Genomic DNA, 19,334 nt, shown 5'->3' with positions numbered 1-19,334 from the left:
ATTAACCTTCCCGCGTCTTAAATTAGCAAATGTGTCAATAAAAATTGAAATATAAATATAAATATTGGTTGCCGGTTGGTCAGCAATTTTTTCTATAGATATTATAGCTAAGTTGGTGTTTTTTTTTGGGACAGAACGCTTTGAAGATTTTCATCATTTTCAACTTTGAAAATTGAATTTTTATCATATTAACTCATTTAAAATGCAATACATTTATTTGACGGCTGACGTCAATTAATATAAGTAGGTATAGCTGTATAAGTAGAAAAAAATTACAGCAATTGAAGGTATAAAAATATATAAATGATAATTTTTTTTTCTCATTAACTTGACTTATTTATTGTATTAACAAAAGCGGGGCCAGTCCAACTGGTGAAGGTGTGGGGCCAAGGGCGAGGGCCCCATGCTCGCCCTGCCCTAAAGACGGCCCTGGTTAGAGCTAAGTTCGGTAAGGCTAAAAAAGATATAACATAAAAAAAGAGTATAATAAATAATAATATATTATCTACTATCACGTATAAGTGTTTTATTCATATGTTTAAAACAAATAAAGTTAATATTATGTTTAAAACAAATAAAGTTAATATTATGTTTAAAACAGTGTAAAATCCAAGTGAATATTGTGTTTTTGGTTAATTATTAATAATAAATAATAATAAATATCCTTCAGAAAAAAAGTTAAAGTATTAAATAATTATATATTTATATCGCTATTACCATCCTTCATTTTAATTTTATTGAATAAATTACTAAATTTAAAATATTTTTACTTAATAGTCAATATATACATAATAATATAATGTCCACATAAAACATCCATTCAGGAAATATTTGGACCGATCTGGTTTATACATTTTTTTAAAAATATTTGTTATATTCCAAATGAGGTTTTTATAGAACAAAATGCTCAGAAAATTGGAAAAAATTAAAGACTTATTTTCATCGTATTTTTCTACATAATTGGTTACCATTGATTAGGTAGTTGATACCATTTCTTACCATTGATTAATAGGGGGTTGAAAATTAATTACAATTTTATATTGTAAAAAATTGAAAATTTGTTAAAATTGTAATATAATTATTAAATTTTTTTTTTGGTCTGCCCGTTAGGCGTTAGCTAATAGCTTCCCTTCTGCGTACACCATTGTTTGCATATTATAATAATATAGTAATAGTAGCAAATAAGTATAATTTTTTTCTATATAAATGGTTGCCACAGGCTGCATAATTATAATTATAATATAATTGATCGAATATAATAAACTATACACTTCTTATGTTAGGTTATAAGGTTCCTTAAATTTTACTTTAAAACAAACCATAATCATCGAAATATTAATAAAACCATTTAGGTCCATACAAATAACAAAACTAATTTTTTAAATAAACTACATTTTCTACAAATAAATTAAAATTGTCGTTTGAAAACATTATTCTTCAATCTGTGTATTTATAAAAAGCAAATAAAAAATTGCAAGTTGATTCATCAATAAAGATATTATGTGAAAATTATATAATATACATTATATCAAAAACCATAATATTATTATAACTAAATTTTTAATAAATTGTAAGCAACATGTATACAAAAATCTATCAATTAAACTAAGCATTTGAATTTATCTGCCTTGTGAGAACATGTCGCTGCCTGTTTGTCTCGCTTTTAGTTTAGCTTGTTCAGGTGTTAATGATTCTTCCTCACTTGGTTCAATAGGTTCAAAATTTTCTTTTAGCTTGTTATTCTTGAAATCATCAACAATTTTTTTGCGATAAACGGCGTTGAATAAATCTTGAGCTGTAAATTCAGATTGAGTAATTTCAGGAACTCTGTAGGACACATACGGCTTTAACTGAAAACAATGACAATATAATAGTTAATAGTATAGTATTATACGCCATCAACATTAATCTATGAACACTTTCAAACACTTACATTGAAATCATCTAAATCTGGAACGATAATATCTGGAATTTTTTCTTTGATAGTTACAACTTTGCGGCCAATCCTGACTGTGGTATCTCGTACTCCATAATCTGATTTTTAGAAGAAAATGTTAATTAAGTATGAGTTATGATAGTTAACATAATTCAAACGTAGGTAATTCAATTTATTTGATTTGATCAAATACCAGTAATTTGAAAATCTTTATTAGGGTTTTCTTCTTGCTGTTTTCTGAACTGATTTGTTCCTCTATTATACAGTATGAAGTTTTTGAAATTTCTCTTTCCGTTTCGTATAGGGCACGTGGAAAATGATCTAAAAAAGGGTTTTGCCGCGAACGACATTTTGGAAACGTTTCTGAAAAGTGAAAGTTCTATTTACAATGCTGAGTAGTTTTCAATTTTTAAGACGACAGTAAAAACCAAAACTAATTGACTATACTTACAAATGACAAATCAGATATGTAATAGTTCTGTAATATAAAAATATGTATTAATCTTTTTTCTATGCACTGAATATTGAACATTAATAATATAAATAATATCTAATTTAATATCTGTATTTCTGTGATACGACCATGCTGTTATCAGTAAACATTATCTGGTACCGGCTTATCTTCATACGGTTCATATTATCGCGTTTTTTTTTTTTTTTTTTGAAAATTAACCATTTTTTAAAAAGTATAAATAATACTACTCGTATTTTGTAAACATTTTGGTTTATCCATTTTTTGGCTTCTATAAGCAAATCCGCAAAGTGTGTTGAGGGTTATTTTTTTAAAATTATAATCTACATACTAAATAGATTTACATATAACAATAAATTAAATAAAGACAAAATACGTCTTAATATCTAGAAATTCACTAGACGCATTTCTTAAATTTACAATTATTCATACACATAATTTTTTGATAAAGATTTATTTATTTATATTAATATAATTATTATTTATTTACTGTAAGATGTTTCTTAAAGTCTAAAAGTTAGAATTTACTATTTACTATTTAATACTATTAAGTAAGACCATTATGATCTATGGACTATGATGGTCCTTACCAACGGAAGAATTTGCAATGATGTGGTATACGGTACACATATAGGTAGTATGAAAACAACCTTGGCCACACAGAATTAAATAAACAAAATCCAGAGCCCAAAATATACTATTTAGACATTAGATATTATATATATATAGATTTACTAAAGATAGATAGATAAATAAAAATAGATAAAATAAATAGAAAAAGAAAGTAAATAAATAAACAATATTTATATTTTGTTTTATTTTGATTGACCGCCGTTGCCTATAATAATTTTTCCATTCAATTATTATAATTATAATGTGCAAAGCAAAAACAAATTGCTCACTGTAATTAATTACCTGTACCTATATATATATTTAAGTATTAATTAATAAATACGGGGCTTTTATATAAAAACTTATTATATTTACTTTTTTTTTTATATAATCTAGGTATTTTAAAAACATGATACAATAAAATAACATTATAATAATAACATTAAAATGATTGTACAAACTATACCTTAACTGAACATTTTTTAAATTTTATTATTAATTAATCATTAAAGTATACTCTTCAAAATGTAAAATATTTGCGCTAAAAAAATGTAAAATTAAGAAAAACTAAAAATCACAATATATGCAAAAAATATTAATTTATTTTGTGTAGTGTCTTCAAACCTTCTAACTTATTTATAAATACATCTAGTAGTCCAGAAAAATTATGCTGATACAATAACTTTCAAGCCTGATGAACGACTTTCTATTCAGTGATAAATGTATGGGAATTATGGAATATCCTGTATCCACAATCCACACTACACAGTAATAATTAGAGAGTGGTGAGCCTATAGAGTATACTCTCTAGTAAGGGCGGTGTCATACTGTCATACTACGCATTTTTGCCGCAACGGTTTATTCACCTCCCACATAGCAAGATAGTGTCATACTGCAGTGTGCGGTGGAACAGTAAAAATATATATATTTCGGAGCAGTAAAACGTCATAGTATGACCGTATCTATTGAATATAATGTGTTCGATCTGTATTCCGGTACAGAAATACGCATGCGCAAAACTTAGCGACACAGTAGGTTGCGGTCCCCTCATCGGGTAATATGACATCTACGATCTACCATTTAAAAACATGAGTTTTATTTCATGGGGCTACCATTACGGCTACTTTTCACCATTACGGCAAAAACACATAGTATGACACCGACCTAAAAATATTATAGAGGGAAATATTTATAAAAATGTAATAGTTACCATTATTATTATTACTCTGTAGAATAAACACAATTATAAAACCATAGTCATAGGTGCAACTATAGCTTATATTTTTTTTTTTGTTAGGGGCTAAAATTTCTAACTACAAAATTTTGAAATTTTTCATCTAGGAGAGTTAAGCCTCCCAAGTCCCAAGCCACCCCCACCATAGTTGCGCCCATGCATGTGGATATGGTAATTGGTAGGTACTGACTACTGATATTCTTTTTACTTGTAAATATTTAATAATCATAAAAATTGAGATAACAACTTCAACTAAAGTTGTTAATAAATTATGTTATAATGGTTATTTATGTTTAAGCTTACTTAAATTTTGCATTAAAAAATATTCAATTATTTCAATTTAAAGTATAACAATTCTATAATTCTATATCACTCACTCTGGCTTTTTACCAGTGTGTATTAACTTGTTAATTTTTTCTATGGTATTTTATAACACCTATTTGAAAAACCATGACAAAATAAAAACAAAGATTGACCTAAATTTAATAAGTATAAAAAATGATAGCTAATTGCATGATGCACAATTTATTATACATTTGATATATATTCATTATAAGGACATACGTTTTTATTAAATTTATGTCAGATTTTATAATATTTATCAATATAAACTTAGTTAAAATCTTATAATAACTTATTAATTGTTTTATATACAGAATAAAATGTATAATAAAGTTGTTATGAAACATATTAAGCAATTACATTTGTTATCGTGTACACATAACATCATCTACGTGGAGCTTGTTGTATATACTTTAAGAGAATTTCTTTTGTAACAGGTGTTTCAATGCTGTGGCAAATTGCTATAAACAAAATTAGTTAATAATTTTTTGAAACAAATTAATTAATATGTTAAAATGTACATACCTATTGCAGTTTTGAGAGCATTTGGAAACGATTTGTCAGTTCGCTCTCGCATAAACTTCCAATTTCCATTTTCAAATTTGCATTCGATTATTTTTCCATCCATATTTTTAAGTTCTTTATTATATTTCATTCTGGCAAAGGGATCAGATTTACCACCTACATACAAATATCCAACTTTTGATTCCAACATTCTAAAAACGTACATAATCTGTTAGTATATTTTCAATTAATTTTTTTATAGGTTACACAAAATATTAATACCCAGTTCCACCTTCTGTAACAATTTTAAGTTTAAAATCAACAGAATTCAGTTCCAATGGTTTCCATTTCAAAACTTCAGGACACGTACCAGCTACATAAGGCTATGTAAAATTAAATATAAGTTATTGACAATCTATATATTGGTACCAAATTGTATAGTAATAAATATAACAGTACATCAGATGATGGTTGGAATATGAGACCATCAGGTTCATGAGATAAATTTTTACTAAAATTTCCCAGCAATTTATCAGAAGCATTAATGTCATAGAATTGTTTCAAACGAATACTAAATGGTTCTTGAGTTTTGTCTAAACGACCACATACAATTGCTTGATGCCTGGGTTTAATTATATCAACCTAAAAAAAAAAAAAATGGCAAAAAAAAAATATATCTTCATAAAATGTTTGCTTAACTAATAAGTTATAACTGTTTGTAGTTAGGTTAATCATTCATATTTCTTTGATGCTCATTGAATTTTGAGTTGCTAAAAGTCAACTAATATTTTGTGATAACATAATTTATACTTTGTACTCACTTCTATTAGCATACATCTATTTGGATAAAATGGCTGTTTACCAACATCAAAACCTTCAAATGCTACTACATCATATACTAAGTAGCGAGGTATATTTTGTCCATCGACTTTATCAATAATCATTTCCTGAAAAATTAAGATTTTAGGGATATAGTATATTAGACAAATATTAAATTAATATTCTGATTAAAGTCTATTTACACCATCTAATAAAGTGTCTTTCAAATGATGATCTAGATTTTTTCTGTGTAAAAATGTCAATCCCTCAACTTCAAATACACTGTTGTCTCTATCAATAAAATATATCTCATTTTCACCTTGGATAAACATTAAGTATCTATAAAATATAAAATTTTCAACGATTATGACACAAGTTGTCTTAATTTTATTTAATAAGAAATAAAAAAAAAATCTAAAATATTTTTAAGATATTACAGTACCTAGTACCGTCAGCTTTCCACGTAACACGGTAAGGTTTTGTATGTAATAATTTCATATTTTGAATATCCATAGACACTGGTTGAGATCCAGGAAATCCAGATCTATAAAATTTGAAAAAAAGAAACTGAGTACAGCATAACAAAAGCATATAATAAATTAATATATAATATAATAGTTAAGAATTGGAAGTAGACATTATATAATTTTATTCGTTGTTATACAATAAATTGTCTGACATATGATTATGCAAGAATTAAGATATGTATAGAATATTGTTCTCAATTTTTCAAAACTTTTTACTCAATAACTGATTATAACATAATATTGATACAGGAATTCAGTTATTTTAATTATGTTTTCCATAAGTTTTAACTGACTTATTAATAATTACTATACTTGGATTAATCAGTATTACATTTTTATATATTATATACTCTGTTCAGCGGTAGACCGCACCACTGAAAACTGGTTCCTCCCACACAAAACTCTGCCATTGGGGAACCGGTTTTGATAGCATGGTGACGTGGTGGGATGCACAGAATCTTTGCGTTCTCTCGCTGAACCGAGTATAATCGAAAAAGCTTTTTTATTTATATTAATAATTATTCCTAAATAATTCTGTCTTTTATTAATATTTAATATTATCCTTTACATGTATTCTTACCTTTTCCATTTACATAAGTCTTGAGTTCTTCTTTGAATGTTGCCTAATCTTGGTTGATCAAAAATAGCAGTAACACCAGATACACCTTCCATAAATACTGGGTTACGATTATTCATTTCATTTCTTGATCGTTTACTAGAACTATATAGAAAAAAATTAATACATTTGATACATAGATTCTCCAAGCATGCTCACCACCATTATATTGACAATTAATTATTTTGAGTTATTATATCTACTTTAAAATCTAAATTAAAAGTAGAACAATACAATATTTTTATAACTCAAGACAAAAATAGGATAACTTAGTCTAACTTTAAGTCTGATAAATGATAAAAAGTAGGTTTATAAAAAATATACATCATATTAATGGTAAATACTATTGGTTTATATGCCCACCCAGTTCAACTATGCAATTTAATACATTTTTTTCTCTTGTGTTATTACAACTGAGGTGTGCACTGAGTTAGCATTACTTCTACCAGAAACTGATTATCAACTATTTGTCACCATGTGGACATTTAGGTATTTTTTATTCTACTGCATTTTCAAGCAAATCACATTTTATTTAGCATTTTTTTTGGAGCTAACATATTCAACGAATTATATAAATGAATGTAATTATTACAAAATTTATTGATGATAAGTTTTTGTTTAATTTTATTTTATTCAAACAACATAAAACAAAATATAGAATTCATATCTTTGTTATAGCATGTTTAAAAACTCACAAACAACTCATTCAAATTTGTTTTAGAAACAAAGAAGTCAGTATCATTAGGACATTCTTTAAATGGCATAAAAAATTATTAGAAGTATTACAATTATATGAAAACATGGTCTTTAAGCACAGAAAAATTGCAAAATTAGAATTTAAATGAATGCATATAGTTAAAGGATAAACTTGGGAATGCTTGGTGAATCACACTGCATAATTATTAAATAACTAACTAACTAATTATACATTTTTAGTTATGTTAAGTGAATATTCAAATAAATATTTACGGTTCATGTTCTCTTCTATCTTTAGAGTCTTGATCTCTGAAGTCACGTTTATTTCGCGAAGAGGATTCAAATTTACTTGAATTATGATTATCTTCTTCCGATTCTGAAATGATAAGAATTTTCATTATTTATTTACAAATTTATCTAATACAAATTAAATATTCTATATATTAGCAATATGCACCTAAACACCAATCTGGAAGTTCTGGAGCTAGTATAGGTTCTTCATCATCTGAATACCGTTGAAATAATTCAACTATATAATCTTGTTTGTAAATTCCAGTAGGTCTAAAATATATACAATTTAAAATTATTGTTGTAAAAATAACATTTATGAATGTTTAATTATATTTAGGTACTATTTTATTTGGGAAAATAGGAAAAACTTATTTCACTTATAACTTTTATTTAACTTATAAACCTAATTTTATTATATTTATGGTTATAACATGTATAATAAAAATTGGTAATGTTTAATGACTAAGAATTTCACTGTATGCCATAAATTAATTCAACTATTTCGAAAAGAAGTAGTATAAATAATGTTTTACCTAGCTGCCGCAAATTGAGCTATGGCACTAGTTACACTAACATCAAATGTTTCTATTAAATAAGTAGCTATCATAAATCCTGTTCGGTTAAAACCATGAGTGCAATGAACACCTAGATAAAAAAAAATGATTATTTATAGGTAAAAATAAAACAAATATATTAATATTACAACCAACCAATGGATAGCAAAGGATTTTTAGCAATAAATTTTGAACAAATATCTACAAATAATTGTGCTTGTTCTCGCGTAGGAGGTTGTTCATGACCAGCGCATGGAATTTTTACATATTTACAATCCGAATCTTCGACTTCAGATTTATTATAGAAACGACTAGTTTTAGTCAGATCGATCCATAAACCTATAGTTACCTAAAACAATTTTAAATACTTAATTTAACATAATTTGTTTAGTGCACTTAAATATATATAAAATAAGCAATTATGGTAAGTAATACTTGGTAACTTGGAAAAATTTAAAATTTTAGATTCTGAGCAGAATGTAATAACCAATGTTTTAATTGGTATTCATTATACCAGATAACACTTAATGGAACAGTAAATATATTCGAAATTTTTCATGACTCATGTAATGAATATTTTGAAATTGAACACAAATGGTTCTATTTTTCAATACCTTAAGGGACAGTTTGAAAATAAAGGATACTTGTCAAGCTTTGATCAGAGCAGTTTTCTGAATGTTATGATTTATTATTGCATCCTAATTAAAAATAATAATATAATACTGAATGTATATTATATTATTTCAAAAGAAATTAAACAGATATCATCTATATCTATTTAAACATTCACAATTTGTATTTTCATTAGAAAAATATCACTGTTAACTTTATATAATGTATTATGCAATATCTTCACCTTCATATTAGACATTGATGAGAACAACATTTCTGTATTGAACCTATTCTCGATAGGTATTTGATCGTCATATTTACTATCAAGTGGTGTTTTGAATGCCACAAATTTTTCAGCAATAGTTGTATAAGATTTACGAGGGCATTTAATCCAACGTTCAGGAATAGGGGGACTGTGTGATGAATACGACGAGCTAGATCCATAACGCTTTGACCCTGCAAATTGTTTGTTTACAATAAATTTAGTTTACAAACAATGATGTTTTGGTATAAGATATTCGAAGCTATTCTACTAATGTCATATTTTCATATGCAGTTTGGTTTACCCGACATGGTTATTAATTTTTTTTCAGTTTTAAGTGGTCAGTTTAAAACAAACTAAATGCGTTCCATCAATGTGATTCATAGTATGCGATTTAATTTAATCTGATAAATAAATAACACACGAGTCATATTGTGGACATTGAGCATAATGAAAATTTAAATGCATTATGTTAATAATTCGTAATAATATTAAACACAAAATTATTTTCACATTTCACGGTCAAAACACGTCAAAAAAAAAATCATCATAATGAAATTGGTTGTTGTTTTCGTTGACTCGTTAGTCGTTACCTATATCAAGTACCAACGATGATAAATTGATAACTTCTGTTGAGGACGTTTGTTTACTTCTTCGAAGATACAAACAGTTTTTTTACTGTTCCATGACGCATTGACGCTCGAGCAGTTTTTTTCTTTTACGAGCGGTATGTTTTTCGGTTCTAACTTCTGTACCAACAAACCAACTAAAATCTACGAATCGAAAAGTCTCAATAAATTTCTTGCAATTCGGCATCGGTCATCCGGCACCAGGCATGTGATCTGATCTGTTTTACGCAAACAATTTGTGATTTATGATTTTTTTTTAACATTTTCCCAGTTTGGATATCGAACCGTCGACATGGCCGAGTACCTGGCATCTATATTCGGTACCGAGAAGGATAAGTAAGCATTAAGAAACACAATGCCAACCGGCTCGTTCAGTTGTATATGGTTACATTTATTTCGATACGATTTAGAATCCATTTTAACAACTGTAATGAATTGTTGTTGAATGCGGTTATTGTAATATTAAACCACGCATTATGCATGGTTATAATCGTCACCTTTTTTCCTCCTAGGGTCAACTGTTCATTTTATTTTAAAATCGGCGCCTGCCGTCATGGTGATCGCTGTTCAAGAATACATAATAAGCCTACTTTCAGTCAGGTAAGTTTTCATTGAAATATTCTTTGTACTCTATAAGATTTAACTAATTAATTGTTTCATGATTAAAATATTTAATATTAATGTATCTGTTGTACAGGTATTTACATAACGCTAATTACATAAATAATGTAGATTTTATTTAAAAAAATTCATTACAACATATTTTTGTTGAAAAATGTTTGTTGACATCATATCAAAAATCCGAATCAATATTGGTAAATTAGAGTTCCTTTTAACACATGCCTCTACATAAAATACAAATTTGTTGATTTTAAAAAAAATATTGACTCATTTAAACTATTACATAGGTACCTACCTACTATATTACTATTTTAAATAAACAAGGATATTGTGTACTGATACCTAACAGGTGGCCTTTAAAATATGGTAATTAAATTCTTAGAGAATAACCTCTGAGCATTTTAATTTTGAATTTTACCAATTAGCGTTTTACAAGTAATCAAAGTTAAGTATAATGGAATATTAGATATTTTACTGTAAATTAATAACTAATATAGTTTTATTACAATTTACCTAACACCTTAGTTTTCTTTAATTAATCCTTTATGATAGGCGCCATAATATTATCTATCTATCTATGGCGTTTTACAAGCCATTTAGGTCCATTGCCGCAACAACCACTTGCCTCCACTGATCTTTTTCCTTAGCCAGTTCAACTCTGTTCTCAATTTCAAGACCCTCCACTTTATCCTTCCATCTTTGTCTGGGATATTCTCTTGGTTTTTTTGTGTTTAGTTTCCATTCTGTAACTTGTCCAATTATTTTCACTGATCTCCACACGTGTCCAGCCTATCTCAATCTACTGCTTTTTTACACACCATTGATGGTCGCTTCTCCATAAAGGTCTTTAATCTCCTGGTTTGTCCTCATCTCATATTTACCTTTGTTGTTTTTTTTGGGTCCATAGATTCTTCTTATATCTTCCGTTCAAAGATCACTAATTTGAGTTCGTCCGATTTTGTTGTGTCCCATGCATTACATGTATACAAGGCTACTGGTCTCACTACGACTTTGTAAAGTGTTATTTTTGATTTCCATGATAAAATCTTTGATTTAAATAGAGATACCAATCCAAAATAGCATCTGTTTGCCGCTACTAATTGTATGTTTATTTCATTATGGCTGTTGGTGTCTTTGTTAATGTCCATCCTTAAATATTTGAAATTATCCACTCTTCCAAATTTGCAGTCATCAATATCCAAATGTCATACTCTGCTGTTATTTCTAGTTATGACCATGTATTTTATCTTATCCTCGTTTATTGTTCACCCTATTTTTTTTCCATTTTCCAGTAGATTTCTTGTAGTATTCTTTAGATTTGTTTCATCTTCTGCCATTATGACTATATCGTCTGCGTGCGACCACTACTAATTGTTTATCAACTCCGATCTTAACTCTATTTGCTGTGACCAATGTATCTCTGATGATTGACTCCAGTGCTATATTGAACAACGCAAGGGATAAGGCATCCCCTTGCCTTAGCTCAGTCACTACATCAGTCTTCAGAAATTGTGTTGCCAAACTTCACTTTGCACTTTGATCCCTGAATACATTCCCGGATTAATCTCATAAGCATTTCAGGTATACTCAAATCTCTCATTAGATTCCATAGTTTGTTTCTATTATTTGAATCTTAAGGGGATTCGATACCGTGGTTTTCTGTTTTTGTCTAACACATGCGCGCATTGTATTTTAGACGTGTTTTTTGCCAAACATACCAATTTATCTAATGAAGCGATAAGAATTCTGAAAACAAATTTGAATTTGTCGTCAAGTCTACTTGAAATCGATTTTCCCACATTTTTGATTTTTTGATTTTAACTTCTCCAAAAATTGAAGTAGCAGAATTTTTAAGTACTCTTTTTGAATATGACATTTTTAAGAATTTGGGGGATAAAATAAAAAATGTGGGAAAGTCGATTTCAAGTAGACTTGACGACAAATTCAAATCTGTTTTCAGAATTCTTATCGCTTCATTAGATAAATTGGTATGTTTGGCAAAAAACACGTCTAAAATACTATGCACGCATGTGTTAGACAAAAACAGAAAACCACGGTATCGAATCCCCTTAAGCAGCTTTTAAATCTATAAAGAGGAAGTGTATATCCTTGTAAAATGCATGACTTTTCTCAGTTATTTGTTTAATAATATGTATTTGATCCAAGGTTGATTTTCCTGTCATAAATCCTGCCTGGTAATATCCAATTATCTCATAAGCGCCATATTAATTTAGCAATATTGTAGTAGATCAGATCTATAATTTTGTAGGCCCGATGCTAACATAAATATTAATTCCAAAGTACCTGAAGACTCATACGTTAGTTCAAGTCATACAGCTTTAAGTCATCTCTACAAATCTACCAATGTTTTAAAAAAAAAAATATTTGTTATAGGTACATATAGGTAGTCGAGTAGGTAGTTTAATATTATTATTTGGTCACAAGTATCTTTACTTTCATTTTTGGTAGAATTATTGTGATTATTTGTTATAACTTATGATTTTATTCTTAGTACCTAGTTTTAAATTTAAACTTAGTTAATTTTATTTTTTTAGACTGTACTATTGCAAAATCTTTATGTAAACCCACAAAATTCTGCAAAGTCGGCCGATGGATCACACTGTAAGTAATAATAAACAACTAAAATGCTATAGTTTCCTTGTATGAATACAAAAAGAAAATAATATTTAGCCTTACTATTTTTGATGTCAATTAAATTAACATAGTATTTTCTTTAAACGATAGGATTTTAAAACAATATGTTTTTACAAATTCAAATTGATTAACTTGGTAATATAATTTAATTATAATATTATATATCTTTGAATAATATAATATGATTTTATTATTGATTGGTTCTGTACCAAAATCATTATGGGCTTAAAAACATTTTTATTCAGTTAGAACTATTTATAAATTTGTTTAAATTAAATATTTTTTCCTGAACAAATTATATAAATACATACTTAGCAATAATATGATTGAAATTTATTAATTTACAAAATCAACTGGTGGAAAAGGTTTTTATTATTATTTTAATTTTAATGTACAAATTAAAATTCAAAATAATTAATAATTTTTCAATTAATATTAACTACTTTATCTAGAAATACCAAGTAATTATTAGGTTTAATTTTTTACTTTTATGTTTACAGTCGTTGTCAAATATCTTGAAAGAGTGTACTCTTTGTAGCTTGAAGACTCTGCTCTAGCTTGAAGACTACGACTCGTCAGTGTTTTTAAAATTTAAATTAATTTTTTTAATAGCCATTTTCATTCATTATTTTTTTAAAATATGAATAGAAAAAAATTAATGAATTTTACTAAATCAATTCAGGTTGTCTGTTATAGGAGTGAATATGGATGTTTGCATCAATATGGGATTTTGACCAGTATAAACAAAATATGTTGTTTTACTACTCCTTCAAGATATTTGATAGATATTATCTTTATTTTTTAAATACCTATGGAGTTATGATATGGTAAATTATTTGTTTCAATTTAAAATCTGCCCAATATTTGATCACCCATAACATACCTTAATATAAAAAATATTTTTTTTTTTAAATTTTTAAAATCTATAACTAATAATGCGTATTGTTTTACTATTTAATTTTAAAGACGTTATACCAAATTGTGTATCGTATGAATCATAATTTTTTGCGTTGGTCATTACTCAACACCTTTAGGGCAGTAAACATGCTTAGATTTTCATGAATATCTTTTTTGGTTGGAAATTTTATCTATTTGGTACTCAGGGTCTAAAGTAAAATATTCTCAGTAATTATTTTAATAATTAAAGGAAAAAAAAAGTGAAAAATTGGAATTTTTACATAAAACTAGTCTTTGACTAAATCTATTTTTTTATTTTGTTGAAATTCAAAAATGAATTACCTAAAATATTTGAAATTTTCACCAAATGTTTATATTAACATTATATAAGTAGATTCAGTGGCATACTTAGGTTTTTGTCTTAGGGGGGGGGGGATTTAATTATCCAGTAACCCCATCTTTAAAGTTAGAGGCCTTAAGTTAGGACTCCAAAAACTTTTGTTTATTATATACAGCCTATGAGTTATGGGGTATGATCAAGGGGATTAATCCTCCTCCCCTTCGTAAATACGTCACTGATCGGATTACTTTTAAGCTATTGCCTATTTATAGTTTATATTGTATTACCATAGATTATATATATTTGTTTAGTATATATTTTAATCTATGGTGTTACTATTTACTAATAGTAAAATAAAAGATAATAATTTCTTCCAATATAAAAATGTATGATAAATTAATATAGTATTACTATAAGTACTGATGGTCTCTGCTTAGAATTCATTTTCATATGCAATGATTTATGATTAAATACAAATTTAAGACATTCATTATAGTTACTACTCATTGATGAGGAACATTCCATAGCCACTGTACAGTAGAGAGGTTACTGACTTGCCCACTTTTTAATTTTAACACCTAAGGTTTGAACATTTAAGTCTGTCAAACAAAAAGCATTACTTTCATATCTCGGGATTTTATAATTTGTTAGAACACGGTGTTATTCACGCGCGTGAAAGCACCACGCCGACTAGCCATTTACCGCTTTAACGCGCGTTATAATGCGTTCTGTTTGACAGAGTTTTTAATACATGAGTTATGTATTATATTTAAATTTATTAATAGAAGAATTATTCAAAGAAAAATATTCATAATATGTACAAGAATTTTGTTTACAATTAAAAAAATAACATGTTATTAATAATCATATGTTTTTCGGCTGATTCATAAACATTTTTCTATACAAGGTTTAATTTATGTAAAATACGGTAGTCACTAGTCAGAAATACGTGTTCAATAGTTGTGAATCATAGAAAAATCTGAAATAATAAAACAAATTTTTATTACCGCTTAATTAATATACATATCAATATTATATTATTTTACAATTCTAGATAATTCCTTTCACAATTTTATAATAGATTTTTTACTTCAAACCCCTTCAGTAAGCCTACTTATTGAAAGTATAAAAGTACATTTGGTATTTATTTGGTATAGCCCCGCCATCCATAATAATAAATACATTGTATAAATATAAAATAATGATGTAATGTTAAAAAATGTATAAAGATGTTTAGACTTTCCATGATTCCCAAAATTATGCTACATCTTTTAAAATTGTTTCAAAGGGTCACTATTATTTAGTTTTGATTGTCCCATAAATTCTGCCATGTACAATTTTGTGGCCATTTTCACATACATTTGTCATTTCAATATTTTTGGACTTTGAAATGGAATTCCGGCATTTATATTAGGCACTTGTGTTAACAAATCCTTAAAATTTAATTAAATGATAATATATTATTATAAAACACGTATTATAAAACAAATACGTACTGTAATGATTGATTGGTATATCCGTTTGATTATTTGTGATTAACACCTATGGTAGGTAGAAGGTACCAAATAATAATGGTTTGCTATATTCTGTTGGATAAAATTATTAGATTAATAAATATCAATAAATAATTAATAAACTCATATGATGGAGATTACAAATTTGAGTGGAGGGGCTATAAAGTTTTCACTCACCCAGCACGTACATTTTTATGCCATATTTTTTTGCTGTTACGTCCACTTAAAATATGATTTTATCATGGAATATTTTGTCTTGTAATACATATTAGTTTATTTATGCATTTATATTAAAAATATAACCATTCTCTAAGATATTATTATAAATACCTATCTAACTATTAAATATTTTCAATACCATACATTGATTTATATTAAGGTGGTACTATAAGTAATTTGGTATGCTTATTAAGCAAATGTGTGTGGTTACTTGTAAGCTATTATTTGTTATTAGCCAAGTATTTTACTTAATAATAATATTAAAACCTATGAATTATATTTAAAACATTTTGAAGTATACAAGATTGTATATCATTTTTTAATTAGAAATATATATTATTATTTATGTATGCATTTATGCATGTGACATAATATATTTTATGACTAGTAATCATTATATTTTGTATTTTAGTGGTTTCAAATGTAACTGATGAAGAAATGCAAGAACATTATGATAATTTCTTTGAAGATGTTTTCGTAGAATGTGAAGACAAGGTAAAAATCTCAGTTTTAAATTTTATTGTTTAAAACAATTAACTTTTCAAGTCAAACTCAAATTAAGAATAAATATTAAATAGATTCAAGTCAAGTTTGCTCAAATTAATAAGCTTGTTAATATTCATTGTTCATACATGTTTCTAGTTTTTTCTTAAATTAATTTGACGCCCCTAACGAAGAGTGTCGTAACTCACTTTTACTAATTTTTTTTTTTGTAATGTGGTGTTCCTGTTTTTCTGATTGTCTGGCGATGCTGATTGTGGCATTTAATCAAACAAAGATGTTGTGCACAATAAGATTGATTTATTATTGTCTTCGTAGGAAATCCTGAAAAACAGGAACACCACATTGAAAAAAAAAATTCTTAAATGTGAATTATGACACTCTTCGTTGGGGACGTTGAATTGTCTTCTCTCAGACAATAACTTTAAATTATTATACCCATTTGTATTAATATAATATGTATTATTGTATTTATTTGTATTAATCATATTAAATTAAATTATTAGTATGGTGAAATTGAAGAAATGAATGTTTGTGACAACTTAGGAGATCATCTTGTTGGCAATGTTTATATCAAGGTAAAAGATATTTATGTTTTTAAGAATCATTATTCCTTTATTATTATAAGCTCATTTATTTGTATATCAATTGATTTTTGAGCCTGATTAATTTTTGATGGAAGTCTAATGTTTTTTTCTTATCAAAAATATTGAATTAAAACATTGTTAATGGCTTATTATTATTATTCAATATATTTTATATTTATTTTTTGATAAATACTAGTTTCGTCGAGAAGAACATGCTGAAGCAGCTGTTAACGATTTAAATAACCGATGGTTTGGTGGACGTCCAGTTTATGCTGAATTGAGCCCTGTAACAGATTTCCGAGAGGCCTGTTGCCGTCAGTATGAAATGGGGTGAGGATAGAAACATACAATTAAAACAGTAGAATTAACTTATAATGACGTTCAAATAGAACTTATAAACAATGCTATTTAGAATTGAATATAACTTAAATAGAAGTTAAGAAGAGAATTTCAACTTGATCAATTGTCAATTTGTATATTTATTGGAAGTGTTTGTAATATCTGTTAATAAAATATTGGTAATTTTTGTTTTCTAGAGAGTGTACTCGTAGTGGATTTTGCAACTTCATGCACTTGAAGCCAATATCACGAGAATTACGTAAATATCTTTATAGTCGTCGATCACGCAGACATCGTTCACGTAGTCGCTCACGTGATCATGTTGGAACACGTAGAACCAGATCACCTTCTCCTAGACATGGCCATCATCGTGGTGGGGGCGGTGGCGGCGGCGGCGGTGGAGGTGGTGGCGGTGGAGGTGGTGGAGGAGGAGGACGTAGAGATCGTAATAGATATTAATTATAATTATGTTTTTATTGTAGCGGATAATTTTTTTCTCATCGTTGAATGGTTTACCATTAAACAACTTTATATTTTCATGTAATTTGCGTTTTAATTTTACAGATAAGGTAAACTTTAAAAAAATAAGAACTTAATAACCAAAATAGTTTGTTTATTTCAACCTATTAATTATAATGTCGATTAATAGCGCGTTTATTTATCTTCCAGTTTTTATGTGTTACACAAATGTACATTTAACATAAATTATTCTGATTAGTCACAAACGTCTAGTTGTTAATTATTTTTTTTTCAGAAAAATAATTTAATGAAATGCCGATTGAATTGTAAACCGATAATACTGACAATAAGGAAAAAAACTATATTGTAACTACATTTTTTAATTGTGTTTATATACATGCTAAGTTATTATATAATATCTGCGTTTTAATAAAAATGCACTTTAAAATCTTATAATTATGTAAGAAACCAATGCTTTAAACATTAATGTTTTTATTTTATTCTATTTCGCAGTAAAACATATTGTGATATTTATGCAAGTACAATTTATTCAGCTGTTTTAAATATGCCACTCCCTAATAGTGGTAATTTCTGAGTTGTAAGTTGAACTAAGCATAATCATAGGGAAAAAGATGGGCACAAATGTGGGTCACTTTAATTAATGTGTTATATTTAAATTCAATGGTAATATAATATCATTGTACATGAAAACGTTACCTCCGAAACGGCTCGACCGATTTTCATGAAATTTCTTGTGTATATTCAGTAGGTCTGAGAGAGTGAATTAAACTAATTTTCATACCCCTAGGTCCAACCCGGAGAGGTGCTCAAACGAGGATTTTGAGATTTACGGTGGAAATTTTCTTTTATAAATGGTTGCTATGAGTTTTATTGGTTTTAAAGCTATAATAATAATAATTATTAGTTGCCATTGGTTAATCGTTAGTTAAACTACTATTTTTTTTTTGGTTATTGGTTAATTAAGCATGCATCAAATCGGATTGTCGCATATTGCCTACCAATAATTAGTTGCACTTATAGCCACTCATTGGCGGTGTCCGGAATCCGCCGCAGGTGGGTTGTCTACTTAATATTA

General features: G+C 27.4%; 3 protein-coding genes across 5 annotated transcripts; 1 reads left to right on the top strand and 2 right to left on the bottom strand.

Moving 5' to 3' along the window:
* Positions 1 to 1,174: 1,174 nt before the first annotated feature.
* Positions 1,175 to 2,512, bottom strand: Mrpl41 (mitochondrial ribosomal protein L41). Of its 2 annotated transcripts, none has more exon segments than NM_001162828.2 (4): positions 1,175 to 1,850; positions 1,934 to 2,034; positions 2,130 to 2,299; positions 2,388 to 2,471. In NM_001162828.2, coding segments are annotated over 3 exon segments (489 nt in total). In that variant the 5' UTR covers positions 2,287 to 2,299; positions 2,388 to 2,471; the 3' UTR covers positions 1,175 to 1,619.
* A 2,251-nt stretch (positions 2,513 to 4,763) lies between these two features.
* LOC100169584 (mRNA-capping enzyme) lies at positions 4,764 to 10,076 on the bottom strand. Its single transcript, XM_001945226.4, has 14 exons — positions 9,782 to 10,076; positions 9,460 to 9,671; positions 8,760 to 8,952; positions 8,583 to 8,694; positions 8,216 to 8,319; positions 8,032 to 8,134; positions 7,027 to 7,167; positions 6,362 to 6,463; positions 6,123 to 6,258; positions 5,922 to 6,047; positions 5,560 to 5,742; positions 5,383 to 5,483; positions 5,122 to 5,312; positions 4,764 to 5,057 (listed from the first exon to the last, which is right to left on the bottom strand). Exons 1-14 carry the CDS (start codon positions 9,786 to 9,788, stop codon positions 4,981 to 4,983), a joined length of 1,788 nt encoding a protein of 595 aa, XP_001945261.1. The 5' UTR covers positions 9,789 to 10,076; the 3' UTR covers positions 4,764 to 4,980.
* Positions 10,077 to 10,248: 172 nt separating this feature from the next.
* LOC100160005 (splicing factor U2af 38 kDa subunit) lies at positions 10,249 to 18,772 on the top strand. Of its 2 annotated transcripts, NM_001326623.1 has the most exon segments (9): positions 10,283 to 10,442; positions 10,619 to 10,706; positions 13,283 to 13,349; positions 16,765 to 16,847; positions 17,360 to 17,431; positions 17,637 to 17,770; positions 17,977 to 18,042; positions 18,044 to 18,127; positions 18,129 to 18,772. In NM_001326623.1, coding segments are annotated over 9 exon segments (645 nt in total). In that variant the 5' UTR covers positions 10,283 to 10,398; the 3' UTR covers positions 18,136 to 18,772.
* The last annotated feature ends 562 nt before the right edge of the window (positions 18,773 to 19,334 follow it).

Source organism: Acyrthosiphon pisum, chromosome A3 (genome assembly GCF_005508785.2).
Source record: "Acyrthosiphon pisum isolate AL4f chromosome A3, pea_aphid_22Mar2018_4r6ur, whole genome shotgun sequence".
Lineage (NCBI taxonomy): Eukaryota > Metazoa > Arthropoda > Insecta > Hemiptera > Aphididae > Acyrthosiphon > Acyrthosiphon pisum.
The sequence above is the reverse complement of the archived record's forward strand: the minus strand, read 5'-3'. Positions and strand labels throughout refer to the sequence as shown.